The 20,159-nt window shown below is 42.9% G+C and overlaps 1 protein-coding gene across 2 annotated transcripts in view; it reads right to left on the bottom strand.

The window, feature by feature from the left end:
* The window catches only part of LOC126284047 (filaggrin-2-like), a 66,798-nt gene extending 51,124 nt beyond the window's left edge, over positions 1-15,674 (bottom strand). The window contains exons 1-2 of one of the 2 annotated variants that reach the window (XM_049982627.1): positions 15,615-15,655; positions 4,110-4,251 (exon numbers count right to left, since the gene is read on the bottom strand). Coding sequence is in view for 1 of the 2 variants with exons in the window: in XM_049982626.1 (XP_049838583.1) it covers positions 15,615-15,643 (29 nt within the window). In the remaining variant the exon portion in view is untranslated. Of the gene's footprint in view, positions 1-4,109; positions 4,252-15,614 lie in introns of both variants that reach the window. The other variant, XM_049982626.1, reaches the window with a different exon arrangement.
* Between the last annotated feature and the right edge of the window lie 4,485 nt (positions 15,675-20,159).

Raw genomic sequence — 20,159 nt, 5'->3', positions numbered from 1 at the left:
AAAATAAAATGTTCAAACGTACCTATGTTCTGAATTTTAATTTAAAAAAACCTTCCTGTTACCAACTGTTCGTCTAAAATTGTGAACCATATGTTTGTGACTATTACAGCGCCATCTATCACAAAGCGAATAAAGTGATCCAACTAAAACATTCATATTTCTACGTACTACACGAATATGTAATAAAAATGGGGGTCCCTATTTTTAAAAAAATGCAGTTGATGTCCGTTTGACCTATGGCAGCACCATCTAGCGGGCCAACCATAGCGCCATCTGGTTTACCCATTCAAGCTAGACGAGTTTCGTTCTTTGTAGTTTTTTCGTTTGACGCTTATTTCGTGAGATATTTGGCTTGGTCACGGTCAATGGACCACCCTGTATACATCATAGATGTCTGAGACTTGAAAAGGTCTCTGGAACCATATAGTTTCATTTGATAGTTATGTAAGTTGTGATAGTGAAGTGGTGTGTCTGTGCCAGGCACTTGTATGGAATCAGCGCAGTAAGATCGGTCGATGTGGAAATGTGACAGAATGTCAGAAAGAAACTATCATATTTGGACGTGCCCATGATCACGCTGTGAGTGAAATTGTCTGACTTGTAGGTGTGAACTTTGCAACACAAGGAATGGTGAACCACTCGCAGCCACGTAAGATGGACTAAGAACAATGGTCGTAAAAAAGCATAGTCAACAGGGACTGGTGTCAGTGAATGCAGGTCCGTCTCATCTAGTTTTCGAGCGAACATTGCGAAGGGAAGTGCATGAAACAGATATTAGGAGGCAGATACCTCAGAAAAAGCCGTTGCTCACAGCGGCATATAAAGGTGCACTTCGACGGTCCAAAAAACATAGAAACTGGACAGTTTCTGACTAGAGGCAGGTAGTATTTCTGGCAAGTCGCGATGTTACCTCCTTCCGAAAGATACAAGGCCTCGAGTACCCCGGCGGCCCAATGAGATGCTTAATCAGCGGTGAGTATGGAGAGTGTAGCTTAGGCTGGAGGTAGTTATGTGTAGTTTCAGAGGTGGTTTCCACACCATGATTTGGGTCCATTTCCTACACGAGCGGAATCAGCAACGGTAACAGCAGTTTACTCTTTGCTCACAGATTGCATACTGTACATCGTGTAGTTTAGCGATCATCTAACTTACTTCTGAGTAGAAGTGAACAGTAGCTCGTTATACAGCTATTTTTAGTTGTGCTATTTATTTTTGTTGTAAGAGTGTGCGAGTATTTCGATTTTTTGTGTCGTGAATTCAGTTTCTTGGCTTATGGTTGAATTACCTGTGGTTCAGACAACAACTGGTTAAAGATGGATAGGTACTACGGCTATGCAGGGGGAATTAGCCACTGACCGTAAACAACTGGAAGCTGTGTTGGCCATGGTCGACAGGCTTCATGCTGCTGTTCTGAGCTACGGTGGCGTTGTGTCATCTGAGGCGAGTGCTGTGGCACCTCTGGAGCCTGTTGTGTCGCCTGGGATCCCTGATGTCACTGAATCTTCCAATTCGCACGGCGAGGTTGGTCGACAGTTACCTGACGGTGACTGGCGAATAGTGGCGGGTTCGTGAACTTCTGGACAGGAACTGAAAGTAGGTACTGGCCGCACGGTCGCCCCTTACTCTTTAAAAACAGGTTTGAAAAGTCCATCCACGTCAGCTAGGAACACCTCGTATGTTAAAACTATGGCTGATCTTCCTGAGAACTCTGGACAAGTTCAGAGGATCAGATTCCTTGTTGTTGCGAGCTCCAATGTTAGGCGCGTGATGGAGCCCCTCAGGAAAATAGCGGGCACGTCGGGAGAGAAGGCCAGTGTCCAGCCTGTTTGCCTGTGGTTCTCATCGCAGTTGTGGAGGAAGCTCTGCTGGCAGTAGTTGAGTGCACAGGTGCACCCAGCCGTAAAACGTGGCTCGCGTAGGCACGATTGACACCTGTCGCCTGGGTTCTGCACTACCCTTGGTTCCTACATGCAGATGACAGATTTGGTGAAGACAGCTAGCTTTGCCCACGGGGAACTGATCATGGTCCTCTGGTCTGGAGCAGAGTGGAAGGGCTAACACAGAGACTCAGGCGAATCAGCGACGATATTGGAAGCAAATTTCTCGACCTCCGCTGTCGGATGGGGATCTGTAGGGTCCCACTTAATAGATTAGTCGTGAACTACACGCAGGAAGAGCCTGCTAGGGCAGCGGAGTACGTGTGGCGTGCACATGTGGGGTTTTTAGGGTAGAGAAATCCCTCCATAGGCCTGACAAGATGTCTTTTGGGTCCAGAAAGACTATCATTCGTCATAGCAGATCGGAGAAAGAAAATGTTAATATAATATCTGCTAACTGCAGAAGCGTCAATGGAAATGCCCTGGGACTAATCTCGTTTATAAATGGTAACAATGCCCGTATAATAGTAAGGACAGAAAGCTGGATTAAAGCAGATGACAATAACAATGAAATTCTAAACTCTGACTGAAATTACCCTACTGGCCATTAAAATTGCTACACCAATAAGAAATGCAGATGATAAACTGGTATTCATTGGACAAATATATTGTACTAGAACTGACATGTGACTACATTTTCACGCAATTTGGGTGCATAGATCCTGACAAATCAGTCAAACAGAGCTTGGATGGCGTGTACAGGTACATCTACCCATGCAGCTTCAACACGATACCACAGTTCATCAAGAGTAGTGACTGGCATGTTGTGACGAGCCAGTTGCTCGGCCACCATTGACAAGACGTTTTCAGTTGGTGAGAGATCTGGAGAATGTGCTGGCCAGGGCAGCAGTCGAACATTTTCTGTATCCAGAAAGGCCCGTACAGGACCTGCAACATGCGGTCATGCATTGTCCTGCTGAAATGTAGGGTTTCGCAGGGATCGAATGAAGGGTAGAGCCACGGGTCGTAACACGTTTGAAATGTAACGTCCACTGTTTAAAGTGCTGTCAATGCGAACAAGAGGTTACAGAGACGTGTAACCAATAGCACCCCATACTATCATGCCAGGTGAAACGCCAGTATGGCGACGACAAATACACGCTTCCAATGTGCGTTCACCGCGATATCGCCAAACGCGGATGCGACCATCATGATGCTGTAAACAGAACCTGGAACCATCCGAGAAAATGACGTATTGCCATTAGTGCACCCAGGTTAATCATTGAGTACACCATCGCAGGCGCTCCTGTCTGTGATGCAGCGTCAAAGGTAACCGCAGCCATGGTCTCCGAGCTGATAGTCCTTGCTGCTGCAAACGTCATCGAACTGTTCGTACAGATGGCGGTTGTCTTGCAAACGTCCCCATCTGTTGACTCAGGGTTCGAGACGTGGCTGCACGATCCATTACAGCCATGCGGATAAGATGCCTGTCATCTCGACTGCTAGTGATACGAGGCCGTTGGGATCCAGCACGGCGTTCCGTATTACCCTCCTGAACTCACCGATTCCATATTCTGCTAACAGTCATTGGATCTCGTCCAACGCGAGCAGCAATGCCGCGATACGGTAAACCGCAATCGCGATAGGCTACAATCCGACCTTTATCAAAGTCAGAAACGTGATGAAACGCATTTCTCCTCCCTACACGAGGCATCACAACAACGTTTCACCAGGCAACGCCGGTCAACTGCTATTTGTGTATGAGAAATCGGTTGGAAACTTAACTCATGTCAGCACGTTGTAGGTGTCGCCACCGGCGCCAATCTTGTGTGAATGTTCTGAAAAGCTAAGCATTTGCATATCATAGAATCTTCTTCCTGTCGGTTAAATTTTGCGTCTGTATCACGTCATCTTCGTGGTGTAGTAATTTTAATGGCCAGTAGCGTATATTGCAAAGATACCATGAACGCTGGTGGTGGAGGCATATTCATAGCCATACGAAATACGACAATATCTAGAGAGATTATTACAGATTCCGAATATGAAATAATATGGATGAAGATAAGTATTAAAGGTGGACCAAACACGGTCATCGGATGTCTCTTTTCTCAGCACCGGTAGTAGCGGAACAGTTGAAGTGAAACTTGGAGAATATTACGTGTAAATTTCCTGGTCATGTTATAATTTAGAGAATCAAGTGAAATTGTTCAAAGTGCGTTATCCGAAAATTACCTTGAGCAGATAATCAGAGAAGGACTCTGAAGATGGCATCTTAAACACGAACTTTTGAGTCAGCGTAGAACAGGGAATCAGTCATCATAAGGCTGAATACGGCTGTACATACGAATAGAAGTCAGGTATGCGCCACGCAAACCTGAAGGGACAGAAAAGACAGCCATGTTAAAAAATACTACGAAAGCAAAGAGATTTTCACTGCACATTTAAACGTAACCAGAGCCTCACAGACAAACAAAAATTAAACGAAAGCAAAATCAGTGTGAGGAGAACCGTGAATGAAACGTTCGACGAATTCTAAAGTAAAATTCTGTCTTCCGAATTGAGAGAGAAACCTAAGAAGTTTTTGTGTTATGTTAAATCAATAAACATATCGAAGCCATTGCCTGCACACTCTATGACTAGATTGACATTGAGACGGAGGACGACACAGAAGAGATGGAGGATGAGACAGAAAAGACGTAAATACTAAATGTGTTTCTCCAAAACTGTATCAAAGAGGTAGATCGCACTGTAGTGTCTCCTGTAACTCGTCGTACGAACGACGGAATGGCTGATATCGAAATAAGTGATCATGTGATTGGTAAGCAACTCAATAGAGGGAAGGCCACTGGACCTGACTGGATACCAGTAATGATTCTACGTACACTATACGAAAGAACTTGGCCCTCCTGGATGAAGTGTGCCGTAGATCTTTGGAGAAGCAAAGTTTTCCAGATTATTGGAAACAAGCACAGGTCAACAGGTTATATCTGTCTTCAAGAAAGGTCATCGGACAGTTGCATAAAACTATTGGCCTATTTCTCCCAATTCAGTCAGCTGTAGAATTTTGGAACATGTCTTATGATCGCTTATTATAACATTTACTAATGCCAAAAATCTCCGCTGTAGGAGTCGACATAGGTTCCAAAAACAACGATCGTGTGAAATCCAGCTCGCTACGATCGTTCGCGAGATCCAGAACGCAGTAGATACCGGCGCCCAGATGAATGCCGCGTTCCTTGACTTCCGGAAGGTATTCGAAACAGTTCCAAACCGCTACCTAATCAACGGACCGTGACCCATGGTTGTCTAGCCGTACGGCGGGCGATGGTTATGATGGTATCCCCCTGTTGTGTCCAGTGTGTCTCCAGACACGTCTTCGGACTGGAATCTCAATGATGGGAGCAGGATTGTCGTCATTGAAGAGTCCCACTTCGAGATGAGCCCCGATAATCAAGGAACATATGTCTGGAGACGCCACGGTCTGTGGTGGGATATCAATCTGACTGACACTCGCCATATGACCCAACAACCGGAAGTGATGGTCTGCGGTGCCGTTTCTTTTTGTAGCAGCGATTTCCATTCGGATAATTCTTTGGCGGTGCGTTTTTTTATGTCTTAGAGTGTATTTCTTTAAACAGAACAGTATTTTTTCTTTTGTGTAGGTGATGCGTTTAAACTGAGTATAAATCAGCTGAAATCAAATTTCTATCAATTTTAATAAGCGAGCTAGAAATGTTCAAAGTTTCAGGGGTGGATGAAAGTTGCTGTAAATAAAGTTTCTTGTGTGACACAGTGACAAGATTCCTCGACGTCGTCTATTTTGAAGTCATCTGGAATCGTGGTTAAACACGATTCTTTAGGGAGCCCCCCCCCCCAAATATATTGGGTCAAATCAGTAAACATACTTGGCTTCTCAAGGAATTTTGTCTCTGGGAACTGTTAGGAGAAACAGAATTCCAGACTGTAAGCTTCCAACAGATGATGATTTGCGAAAGGAGTCGAGGGGAACTTCTGTGGAGTATATGACACACATAAGTGGAACAGATGTATCCTCTAAAGTACGGAAAGACAATAAATGCGTAACATTACTGTCAACATACGCAGGGGAACTACTGAGACGTGCAGCCGAAAGGTACAATCACAAAAATAAACAGAGGGAAGTGATAAGTGTTCCTTATGTGATACAGGAATATAACAAACATATGGGGGGTGTGGAACTTCATGGCAGTCTACTTGGACGCTACAAAATTGTAAAGAGGAGCAAAAAATGGTACTTTAGACTATTTTATCATCTAACAGATGTTGCAACCATAAATGCCTGGATTCTCTACAAACGTGCTGCAAAGCAAAACATAGGTTTAAATACACTGAAATTGTCTGAATTTCGAATGGACGTTGGGAGAAGTCTCTGCAAAGTAGGAGGAACACAAGGGAAGGGGGGTAGACCAACATCCAGTCCTCTGAATAAAGTGATAAGGTCTCCTGTTGCAGCTCAGCCAACAATTGATGTACGGAGAGATGGTATTGGTCATTGACCAAAAGTGATGGAAAATCGTCAACGTTGTAAGCGTGCCAGCTGCAAGGCACTTAAACATTAGTCCAGTGTGAAAAGTGTGGAGTAGCTCTGCGTGTGAAGAAGAACATTGACTGCTTCAAAATTTATCGCATTGAATAAGGGTCATTTTTTACAGTGTTTGTTTCTAAATATTTCATGGTGACTGACAGTTTTGCAAAAATGTGACTATTTTTCTATATTGTGCAGAATTACATCTTAGAAGCTATGAAATATCGATTGTACAGTTTGTTAAATGGTGCTAATCTAACCCATTTCATGTCACACTGCACGGTGTAGCGTTTTTGCACAATATTAAATATTAGTCTCACAGCATGATGTAGCGTTTTCGCAAATTTTTCGTTCTGTACCCATAATGCAATAATAAATGAAAATTTAAGGGATTTAAAAGTTATAATTAATTTTAACTGAATTTTTTTTACCACGTTTTAATAACTAGTATGTTATAGGGTTAAACTGATTTTTACACAGTTTGTTTAACCTTCTAAATACCACGTGCATCATAGTTTCGTGAGATACCGCACGAGGCCCTGGTACTGGATACCAGGTACAAAATAGTACCATCAGTACATTTGTGTAAGTATTATTACTTGTATAATGTCAGTACAATATAAGGACATTGCAAGCCACAAAAAAATGATATTTATTCTTACTTCGATACCAATTTAGGTGTAAAGACAAATGAATACGTAGCTATGTTTGATATTATAATAGTAAGACTTTTGCTTTCAATAATGTATAATATCGAATAATTGCAGCTTAAATCATGTTCATATATTTCTCGTGTTAACAGAAACTAGCGATATTACAAATTACACCATATATAAACATGGATACACTAAGTATTAATCGCTCTGCACCTCCATTATCCCATCATCCCTCCGACGACTGCAATCACAAAGTACTTGGCGTTTTGAATCATTCTTGGATGCAAAATGTTTGCATGTCGAACAACGTGTAGTAGTCTTGCTACTTTAGTGTGGGCTGCATTCTTGACACAGACTTACTCTTTTTTTCTTTCTATTGTCTCGACGAATTGGTGTTAGTTGGTTCTCGATAGTGTTTTTCAAGAAGCCCGAAAGCCATATTTTCTAGGAGGTCCCGCCTACTTCGTGTTTGTTTTATATTATACCACATTCACAATATCATTGCATTTATTCCTGCAATGTCGAAAAATCTGAAGAATATTACCAGCGGCCACCTTTTCGTTTTTCTTGAAGTCGAATAAAGCAGACACTTTTGGTGAACTGATCCCTGCTCTCCCGCCCCCCCCCCCCCCCCTCACCCCTCCCTTGTGTGGTTATAGTCCGTTGTTGGCGTAGGTTTTCCCGTTTCTGCGTCTGTTGCGCCGAAATCCAGCTCTGTAGAGAACAGGAGGATACGTTTTTTCTTCTTTGGCACATAAGATACCAGGGTGCAATTGTTCTGGAATCCAAGTAGCGAAGAGCTCCTTTCTCGGGATATCAAATCCAGAAAATCGGAGGGAATTTCTTTTGTATTCTCTTTCATTGTACCAAGAAATTTTACACCGTTCTCCAGAAACAACTGCACCAATGGATAGCTAGTGTAGTAGTTGTGAGTGATCACGTTTCTGTAAGAACCTAAGAAGGGGTCTTGACTATGTCGAACAGTTTGTTGGATCTAAAGTAAGGACGTTCCCTTTGTTCGCCGCACTACATCTCAAAGCTGTGCACGTAAAATGTTCTACTGTCACAGATGGCATACAATTTCAAGCCTACTTTGCCAGCTTGGCAGGCATGTATTGCATGAAACTGTACCGACCTCGAAAGGGAAGCAGCATTTCATGAATGGTCACTAATCCTGATAGGGAGTAATTGTTTTTACAGGTACTTTCAAAGTCCTTATGTACCTCCCTAAGAGCTGCTAATTCATCATACTTTTCTCTTATTGCCCTGGTCGCCCTCTCGTCAAACTTGGTGCTGCTCGGTACGTACATAATAAATCTGTAATAGGAAAACTCAGATCGTCAAGCCATCATCCGTGCGCAACTACGTTTCAAGCTCTTCGGGTGTTGGTGCGGCTACTTTCGTTGAGAGCGATGAAGAACAAGAAGAAAGAACTTCCATTTCTGAAGAAGATGTAAACCTAGAATCTCTTACCTTCATACACTGAATTGCACATCTCTGTCCTGAAATATATAGTTTTATGTAACGCACATTTTTGTCACTCATATTTGTAGGAATTAATCTCATAAAGGCGTCCAATTCCGAGGAAATATTTCTGCCCTCGCTGTTCGGGCCTGTTGATACTTTTATAATGATTTTTTTATTCGATAGTTATAAGGAATTGCTTTTCCAAAGTGCTTCTCCATCTTTTTCCGCCGTTAAACGGTAATCATTGCCTTGAATATCATCTAAAGGATTGGAATGTTCATCCCTGGATTGTTCTGAGTCGCTACTGTGACAATCCGCGTTCACAATTTCTTCCTACCCTTCGCTTTCATTGGTGAAGTCTCATGGAGGCTCTATCCCTTCATCTTCGTCCTCAGGCAGCCCACTAAGTATTTGAGGTACAACTCCATCAGATCATGTTCATAGAAAAGCAAAAGGGACCATAGACGTAATTATGTGCACTGCACTTATCGCGATATGCAGCGACGGTTAGCACAAACAACGGTAAAGTAAAGGGAGATACGTCAAAGTAAATACGTACCTGACTGACTTCGCGCGTTATGGAGCGCCGGTTGTGCGATGTTTTCACTTAAACGGATAGTTTCTCACTGATTATACAAGGAAACAGGAGATAGACAAGTGGAATTCTGGGGGAGGGCGAATCTGGGAATTCCTATAAATAGAAAGTGAGCAACACTTGGGTTGCGGCACACTCTTCCGCCGCGAGATATTCAGAGGGTCAAGTCAGTGGTTCCCAACCAGACGGGTAATTATCTCCCTGAGGGCAAAATTAAATTTTCTGGGGAATAAAAACAAAAAGAGTTCAGTTGTGTTTCGGTTGAGAAAGTAAATTATTTTTAAAAGATCATTATTATTACTATCATCACTGTTTTTAACTTGCTGGAATTAACAGGTGACACCGTGGGGTGAAGGCTACTAATTGTGAAATTAATATATGAACAACGTCGTCCTGAAATAGTCTTCTACCCACATACTTGGTACTTTGTATCATGTATTTATGAAAGTAAAAATGATATGTATACATCACATACTCTTAAATGCTTCGTGGAAATTCTTCCTCCGATTTGGGGTTAGTTCCCAAAATAGGCCAGAAATAGATTCGTTATTCACTTCGCGATAATAAAGATCTAATTGAGAGTCACAGCGCAAGTGTCTTGTGTAATGGATATTATACTGCTGGAGAGTTCACATAGTATAACATTGAAGCAGTTGTTAGACCGCTTACTGCTGTGCACAATGGCAGGTTATCAAGATTTAAGTGAGTTTGAACGTGGTGCTACAGTCGGCGCATGAGCAATTGGACATAACATCTCCGAGGCAGCGATGAAGTCTGGATTTTCCCGTGCGACCATTTACCGTGAATATCAGGAATTGGGTAAAACATCAAACCTCCGACATCGCCGCGGCCGTAGAAAGATCCTGCAAGAACGGGACCAACGACGACTGAACAGAATCGTTGAACGTGACAGAAGTGCAACCGTTCCGAAAATTGTTGCAGACTTCAAAGCTGGCCCATCAACAAGTGTCAGCGTGCGAACCACTCAATGAAACATCATCGATATGGGCTTGTGGAGCCGAAGGCCCACTCTCGTACCCTTGATCACAGCACGACACAAATCTTTACGCCTCGCCTGGGACCGTCAACATCGACATTGTACTGTTGATGACTGGAAACATGTTGCTTGGTCGTACGAGTCTCGTTTCAAATTGTATCGAGCGGATGGACGCGTACGAGTATGGAGACAATCTCATGAATCCATGGACCCTGCACGTCAGCAGCGGACTGTTCAAGCTGGCGGCACTTCTGAGTGCTCGTGGGGCCTTGCACTATATTAGGCTAGTGTACCAGTTTCTTTGGCTCTCCAGCGTATAACTACCATTATGTCATTATTATTATTATTATTATTACTGTAATTATCAATGACAATGGTCAAACACAATGTACTGACAACCTGAGGTCTTCCAATTTTTGCTATTTCATAACTAAGGAGTCCAACACTCAAGAGTATTAAAGATATTAAGTATAGTGCACATATTTTAACTTGACTGATTTTAGAGGGCGAAGGGTGACGTGAAGCAAGTGTCGCTAGAGAGAGGAGTGGTGGAGAGGAATAATATTTGTAACGATGCGGACAGCTTGCTTTCTTTCCCGAGAAGAGTAGGTAGCACTCGCGATACGCTGACAAAAGATTCATTATTCTGTAAAAATGGTTGGTAGAAGTTAGGAGTAGCAATTGCCTCATTGACTCATTAGTTCGTAGTTTAATAAAATACCTACAGAAACTAAATATCATTGATGTTTCGTCATTTTAAAAATAAAAGCGTTAAAAGAAAACACTTTTTCAGTCTAGGTTTAGTTAGGCGCTAATGTTGATGATGGTAGGAAGTGGTGGGTTCCTAGCTTACACCTGATTCACTCTTGGGTAATAATCTTAGGAAGGTTGGTTATTACTGAGCTACACTGTAGAAAAAACTAATGTTCTGTTTAGAAAAATTATAACTCGTTGTTTCAGTTATATTAAAAATGACTAAATGAACTGCGTTCATAACCCAACAGAAAGAGTAATTTATCTTATGTTTACCATTGTAAATAAATAAGGCTACTTCTTTCACTTATTGTTTTATAAGTTACAGAGGAAACCACATTATTTGAAACGCTCTGTAACCGAGGTGTTCAGGGGAGGACTGGTCAATATTCAGAGATATGACAGGAACGATCATTCGAAGCACAAAATTCTATAAACATGGGCTCTAAAAAGCGTACCTAAAGAGTTACGAGCACTTCTTCATCTTCGATGTTGTGAAACAAATCTCTCCTACTGAACAAGTTTTCACGACTCTTAAGGCATGCATTTTAGAGCCGATGTTTTCTACACATTTTTTTCTTGTTTTGATCTACACTGCCTACTCTCAAAATATGGAAAGCGAAGAGCTTCCAGCAGAAGAGATTGTTTCACAGTATCAAAGATGAAGAAATACTCATACCTCTTAAGGCGTGCATTTTAGAGCCTCTGTATACTAGACTTTTTTGCTCCGAATGATGGTTTGTTTCTGTCATACCTCTAAATATTGACCATTCCTCCTGAGACGTCCTCTAAAAAAACTTATTTCACAGTTGATGAAAATAAATTTTTGCTAAACCGGATAATAACTTGTAATTGACACCCGCTTCCGTAGCCGAAATCACTAACAGATGATTGGGCGTAGGTGCTCGACTCTGCAGTAGTCGGTGCGAACCCGCGTGGCGGAAGAAACTTTCATCGCCAGTGTTCAGCCTACGGGGAGAGCAGGGGTGTTGATGCAGAGTTCCTAAGTCTCCAAACAGCGCCTTTGGCCTGGATTAAATTTCACGCCTTCCTGCAGTGTCTCACTACATGAGCGAATGTGAGTTAGTCGATGGTGATCCGTTTGTCAGATGAGGGCGTTTAAGATGGGTGGGCCCTGTGGTGCTACTCAAGAGTAGTGGGTTATGTGGCTAATCATCATCCAACACAAACAAGACACACGTTAATCTATGACAGTTACAGTCACCTATCTCTTGGACAGGCATAGACAGCCTGCGGGATTCGTTCACATACACTAATCAGCCAGAACATTTTGACCACAGACCTACTATCGATATAAACCCGTCCAGGCAATAGGAGCGTCGCCTGGCGGGGAATGACCGCTAGTCAGACACACGCACTGTGCGTTTAGTATCAGTGAGTGTGCTGTCCGTGTTTGGAATGGGGAAGGCGCGCAGTGTATCTGAGTTTGATTGAGGGCAGGTTGTGATGACTCGGCACGAGCATTTCGGAAACTGCACGACTTTTAGGGTGTTCGAGGAGCGCTGTGGTGAGTGTCTACAACACGTGGTGAAACCAAGGTGAAACGATGTCCAGACGTCATGGGATTGGGCGGCCACCCATCGTTACAGAAATCGGACGTCGTAGGCTGGACAGACTGGTAAAACAGATCAGGCTGCGAACTGTGGTGGTGATGACGTTTGGTTTGTGGGGCGCTCAACTGTGCGGTCATCAGCGCCCGAACAAAGTCCCAAGTTTTTCACAGACCAATTTTTTTCACAGTCCAATCTAGCCACTGCCACGAATCATGAGGATGATGATGACATGATGAGGGACTTTCTCTGCCTCGTGATGGCTGGGTGTCGTGTTATGTCCTTAGGTTAGTTAGGTTTAAGTAGTTCTAAGTTCTAGGGGGCTGATGACCATAGATGTTAAGTCCCATAGTGCTCAGAGCCATTTGAACCATTTTTTTGACATGATGAGGACAACACAAACGCCGAATCCCCTGGCAGAGAAAATCCCCAACCCGGCCGGGAATCGAACCCAAGACCCCGTGATGCAGAGATAGCAATGTTAGCCACCAGACCACGAGCTGCGGACGCGAACTCTGGTGAAATTAGCATAAGACTTTAATGATGGGCAGAGTACAACTGTGTCTCAGCACACAGTGCACAAACACTCCCATGATAGGCCTATGCAGCCGACGACCCATGCATGTGCTAATGTTAACACCACGACAGTGACAACTGTGAGTGAAATTGGCACGTGACCATTGGTACTGGACGTTGGTGCAGTGTCAGAGCGTTGGATGGTCTGATGAATCCTAATACTTATTCATCATGACAATGGGAGGGCGCGAATCAGTCGTCTTCCAGGGGAATAGCTTCTTGACACCTGTACTGTGAGATAGAGACAAGCTGGCGACGGCTCCATTATGCTCTGGGGAACATTCAAGTGGGTATCCGTTGCTCCAGTGGAGCTCGTACAAGGCACCATGACGGCCAAGGAGTATCGTACGCTGGTTGCAGACCATGTACAGCCCTTCCTGATAATCATATTTCCCGACGACATGGCATTTTTCAACAAGATAATACGCCGTGTCATCAGGCTAGGAATGTGATGGAGTGGTTCGTGGAACACATTGTTGAGTTCCAGCTGATGTACTGGCCCTCCAACTCGCCAAATCCGAACCCGATCGAACACATCTGGGATGTGATTTAACATGGCGTCAGAGCTCATCGTTCCTCTCTCCGGAATATACGAGAATTATGTGACTTATGTGTAAAGATGTGGTGCCAACTCCCTCCAGCGATCTACCATGCCCTCATTGCTTCAATGCCACAACGCGTCGCCGCTGTTATCCGTGCCAGAGGTGGAAGCGCCAGCTATTAGGTGGGTAGTCATAATGCTCCGCCTGTTCAGCGTACTTACTGAAAATCGCGAGCCGCTTAATCAAGTGACGCGCTGGCAGCGCTCCTAGCGCATAAAGTCTAAACTGTAGCGCCCCTGACGTTAATGTTTATGAGGTAACGCACCGATATAAACGGCACCCATTGCCCGACACATCTCGCCAACAAATTATGCCTCAATACACGCGTTTTTGAGAGTACATTCATTTTATGTTCATCTCATCTTCATATCGAAACATTCCTTTGAAAATTAAGAATGACAGTGCTGGAAAAACTCATACGTTATTTGATTTTCAAACAGCTGAGCAAAATTGAACGTGCTCAGACAGTTCTCTCTTTACTTATTCTGATCATCACTAAACTGACGACGCGTGGGTTTATCCGTGCGGTCTTAGGCGCTGCATTCATGGACTGTGCGGCTGGTCCCGACAGAGATTCGAGTCCTCCCTCGGGCATGGGTGTGTGTGTTTGTCCTTAGGATAATTTAGGTTGAGCAAGCTTAGGGGCTGATGACCTTAGTCCCATAAGATCTCACACACTAAACTGACACACAATATTTTAGCGCAACGCAATCAGACTTTCAATAATCCCTACAAAAGAATGACCTTGACTAACAATAACCTATACCTTTTGTGAATCACTTACCTCAGAAAAATCTTCGTTACTCGAACTATTGCAATACAGCGAGTGCCAATACTGCCAGCTAAATAAAAGATTCTAACTACTGAAGACACTAACTACTGATAGGCATAGTTAGCAAATGAAAGATTTTGATAGAGAACAAACACTGTATTTACCTTAATAATTTTCAAAAGTCATATATATATATATATATATATATATATATATATATATATATATATATATATATATATATATATCAATTCATGACAACCATCTTTACAAATTTCCTTTTTCTGGCGGACACACGTCCAGATCGTCCGCTTATAGTAACCTCTCAAAACTCTGGCATCTCTCTCTCCACATCCACCACTGCTGGCTGCTCACCTCCAACTGCACAACACCGCGCGCTGTTCACGTCAAACTACCCAGCACTACACTAGCGAATATTCCAACAACGTGTCCAACCAGCCACAGACTGCACACAGCACAGTCCGCTATTTTCATACACAGCACTACGCATTACCAAAGTAAAAACCTAAACAGCCTACTTACAATATGATTACATTTATTTACTCGTTGTGAACTTTGTATCATTATTTACGGTTTTAGAATAGCTGTCTTAAAAACTTCCGTTGCAAAAATCTACAACGCTGTAAGTAAAGAAACAATGTTCACGACACATAAATAAACGTAAACACATGGTGAAAGGTTGCCAAGGCATCTTGAAATGACAACATGGAAAAATGAAGGTCTATAAAAGCAACTGGTTGCAGCTAACTCATTATGAATTACCTTCCGTTTCAACAGTTGCAGTGCTCTAATACGTCTATAACGGACAAGAATTATTTACTCATGTTGACATGAGAAAGAACAGAACAACAAAATACGCCAATAAGGCAAGCAATCCCAGTCGACAAACAACTAGTAGTAACTATGCGAATTCTTTTCGCAGGCCAGATTGAAACCAGGCAGGAACCATTGTATGGGGAGGAAGAAAATCCTTTGCGATTAGGCAGCTTAATCTACCTCTTGTGGTATCACAGAAAACTATGCTGTACGACACAATCCTTCTTATAACTGATCTTTATCTTACCATTAACGCCCTGGAGGGAATTAATTATGAAATTTTAGGGTACGCTACCGATAGTGTCTGCTGTAAAATTTTGATTGTTGCATACACTTCCGGAACTCACCTGAAAGTCACTGATGTCGTTGTGTCCATGGCGGAGAGAGGGCGAAAACTGAGACGTCGCTGAAAGTCCTAGTTCAGGACTTAAAGTTCGAGTTTTGTTATCGTGGCAAGGACAAGAGTTGGCAATGTACTCCTCGTACTGCCCGGTTTATCGCTGTAAGGTACGTCACCCCGCCAGCGTTTATCGTCTGCGTTTTATTGTTCTGCGTTATAACTGCGCTACAACGCAGGTAATAGTTGAACATGTAAGGATAACAATAAATGCTCTCTCATTGCAGTTGACTTCCTGTTAATCATACCTCCTGCGCGTAAGTGTGTGTTTTCCGGATGAACACATTCCTACATCTACAGCCACGTTTTGCAGACCACTGTAAAACCCATGACTGTCGGCACTTCCCATTTTACCTGTCATTAGGGCTTCTTCCCGTTCCATTCGTGCATGGAGTGCGAGAAGGATGATTGTTTAAACGCCTCTGTAGTCATATGATATTATCTCATCTAGCCACGAGGTCTAATGCGCTGTTTACGAGCGGGAAGGCGTGCTGGTCCTCGGCACGTATCCGCCCGGCGGATTAGTGTTGAGGTTCGGTGTGCCGACCAGCCTGTGGATTGTTTTTAAGGCGGTTTTCCATCTCCCTCGGCGAATGCTGGCTGGTTCCCCTTATCCCGCCTCAGTTACACTATGTCGGCAATTGCTGCGCGCACATAGTCTCCAAGTACGCGTACGCCGTAATTACTCCACCACATCAACATTTGAGGTTACACTCGTCTGGTACGAGGCGTTCTCGAAGGGGGGGGGGGGGGGGGGGGTTCACTGGGGTGCGAATCGCACAATGACCTTGGATTTGGTGTGGGGCGGCGGTGGGGTGGGTGGACTTCTGGGGCCTGTTGTGGGGTTGTTAATCACTGAGGGCTACGGTGGGACGAAGCCTCTCTGTCGTTTCTAGGTCCCCAGTTCAATACACACACACATAGCATATTACGTTTTTTGTTCTGTGGAGTGCATAGTTTTACGTTTCTGAACATTTAAAGCAAGTTTGAAATCTATGCCACATTCTGAAGATTTGTCATCCTATTGAACATTTCTGCACTTCGTCTTCAGACAATACTTCACTATACAAGGGGCGATCAAAATGTTTACGTTCGAATGCCGTACAGTTCAGAATTGGTATGCCAGTCAGGTAAAATCGCCGTTTGGTAAATTACCCGTGATTCTTAACTAATTTTTATTTTCAAATACAAAAATTTGAAATACAGTAAATAGGCATATACGTGCTGAAAAATACAGAAAAAACGTATTTTTGGTACTATTTTTTATTTTAATTCTCACTCACAAAATATGAGCTATAATAGATGGGCATATCAGTATTACAAAATCAATGGGAGAAATTACATATGCACTCTCGAGCCAATTCTTTAAAGTAAGGGTCATGTAGGGAGCAGCTTATGCAAATAGTCTCTTCAAGGTGGGCGGCCGTTAATCTAGAGCGATACTTGTCCTTCAAAAAATTCATTTTTGAAACTGGAATTTCACAAATATATGTGGAGCCAAACACAATAATTTATTGGAATTTTCATATTTTGCTGGGAAATGTTTAGTCCAAAATTCCATGAGGGATGTAGTTTTATACGTTTGCAAGGAAATGTCTTCCTGCAGATTTATTATTTTCATCTGACTAAAGGCTTTGAAAGGCAGAACAATTTCGCAGCCACATCCGTCCATTCTGCTGCTGGGGAAACGTCAACAGGCGATTTTAAGAAACGCGACAGCTTCTGTATCTCTGAAAAGCTTTGGAATCTTGCTGCAAATTCCTTCTTAAATTCCGACATAAAAATTGAGAATATTGAGGTGTCTATTTCAGAGCCGGAAGCGGTGGCATGCGGTTCTAGGCACTTCAGTCCGTAATGCGGGACTGCTACGGTCGCAGGTTCGAATCCTGCCTCGGGTATGGGTGTGTGTGGTGTCCTTAGGTTAGTTAGGTTTAAGTAATTCTACGTTATAGTGGACTGATGACCTAAGATGTTAAGTCCCATAGTGCTCGGAGCCATTTGAACAATTTTTTCTAGTTCAGAATAATTTTTCTATTCAAAAATTGTTGGAAAATGAAAAAAAATCTTGATTTGCCATGTCTTTTTCAAAGATATCCAGCTTGCGACAGGAAGAAGATACACTTTGTATCAGATCCCATATTAATTTCCCATTTCCTTGTAGCCCTGTATTGAGCTCATTTAAATGTTTTAGAATGTCTTTAAAGAAAGCCAAAGATAATAGTTCAAATTGCACTGAGCATTATGGGACTTAAACATCTGAGGTCATCCGTCCCATAGAACTTAGAACTAATTAAACCTAACTAACCTAAGGACGTCACACACTTCCATGCCCGAGGCAGGATTCGAACCTGCGACCGTAGTGGTCGCGCGGTTCCAGACTGTAGCGCCTACAACCGCTCGACCACTCCGGCCGGTGAAAGCCAAAGAAAGGAAGAAAGCATACTGCTTTCGTTTGTTAAGAACTCTAAATGGTTTCTTACTTCTTGTGACTCCCAAGTTTTCTAATAAGTACGTTACTTCTTCTTTTATTTGCCAAAATAAGCTACTTGATCTTTACATAGCCAACGACTGTTGTTGTACTGAATTAAGCCACAATGCGCCAAATCTCGCCCAGAAAGAAACTCTTTGAATTGTCTGTGCTGAAGAGCAGAAAGAGACTTCATAAAATTAATTAACCTGTTCATTACTTCTTTCAGCATGACACCAAGTTTTCCACAAAGGACTGCCTGGTGAATTATGCATTGATGAGGCAGAAGCCCAGCATTCCTCATTTTGATTCCCTTTACTAGTCTTGATCTTTGTCGATCGTCGCTGGTTGAAGAGTGAACAGTAGAAAAAGACAACATTTTATCATAACTAATGTTTGATATCGTTATGAAGTCATCAAAGGCCTTGAATAAATCTTCTCCATGATTCTTGCCTTTCTGCGGCAATATTGTTAGCAATTCTTCTCTAAATTCTTTGCTCACGAAAATGGACATTTGTCCTTCATCAACAACGTCGTATGATTCAACTAGTGTTATGGCGTAGCATGGCGCCTTCTGCAGAAGTTTCTTGCAAACTTCTTTTATTGTCAGCAGCCAAAATTTCGGTTCTTCTCGTATTAATTCTTGCCGACAATGGAATACCCTGAAATTCGGCAAAAACGTCCTTTTTCTCTTAAAAAAGTGCCACAGCCCGTTCCAGCATACATATTTTCACTACCTCAGAGTCAGATAATGGCTTGTGGTGTTTATTAAGCGTCCAACACAGACGCATAACTACTGCAGATTTTTCTTGCTCGCTCATAGAGGGAACTAGGAAGATCGCTCTTTTTTTGGTATGCGAGGAGTTTTTCTTAACGAGCATGACTACACAGAGGAAAATTTTTATGGAACTGCTGATGAGCTGTTTCGTTGTGTCGCTGTAAATTGACACTTTTAACAAGAGCGACAAATGGTTCAAATGTCTCTGAGCACTATGGGACTAAACTTCTGAGGTCACCAGACTCCTAGAACTTAGAACTACTTAAACCTAACTAATCTAAGGACATCACACACATCTATGCCCGAGACAGGATTCGAACCTGCGACCGTAGCGGTCGCGCGGTTCCAGACTGTAGCGCCTAGAAACGCTCGGCCACTCCGGCCGGCTCAAGAGCGACAGTTCTGTTGCATATGAGATAAATTGGAACAGATTCAGGCCTATAAGGCACCGTAAAACCATATTGTTCAGTATACTCAGTCAAAACTTCCTGTTTTCGCCATCAACTTTACGCTTTTTAGGATCCATATGGATATAAATGAGACGTTACAAGCTTCGATTACAACGAAACGCTCCGTACGAGAACGCAACAACTGCTGAAGAACTGGCGATAAAATATGTGTAATTTATTTAGATCCGTTCTTGAGAAAAATACCGGCGCCCGGCATACAGCACGTGCGATGCACCGCACAGGAGCTGCTTCCGTATCAAAGTGACTTCGTTTACGTGCGACACAACTTCCCAAAGAAGAAAACCGAATTTCGACAACCATTTCTTGCTGTCGTGTTTGTATGTTAAGGTCTGAAGCATATTTGCTAGCGTAATTAAATATGGCACGTGCAAAACAGCTGTTACACTTTCTTATTTAGTCAGCACAATCGCTATTTCTCTTCAGAGCTGCAGTCTGATGTTTCTACTTATCCTTCACTGTACAGAAAGCCACACTGTACATATTAGCCGAAAGTTTTGGGAAAGAAGACGAAACCTGACAGCCCAAGCACGTTTTAAAACCGGTTGCGTTTACATGGGAACGAAAGTCGATTGCGTTATTGGAGAACCGCAACTACGAGGTTCACTCCAAAAGAAATGCACACAATTTTTTTATGTCCATCTTTTATTCTACATGTTTGAAAGTTTTACAGTGTGTAGATACATCCTTTAAGAACAATATTTTGATTTCTCCACATAATTTCCATCCCTCTCAACTGCCTTGCGCCATCTTGGAACCAGCGCCTGTATATCCACACTGTAA

Source organism: Schistocerca gregaria, chromosome 8 (assembly GCF_023897955.1).
Source record: "Schistocerca gregaria isolate iqSchGreg1 chromosome 8, iqSchGreg1.2, whole genome shotgun sequence".
Classification (NCBI taxonomy): domain Eukaryota; kingdom Metazoa; phylum Arthropoda; class Insecta; order Orthoptera; family Acrididae; genus Schistocerca; species Schistocerca gregaria.
This window is presented reverse-complemented; position numbering and strand designations above follow the sequence as displayed.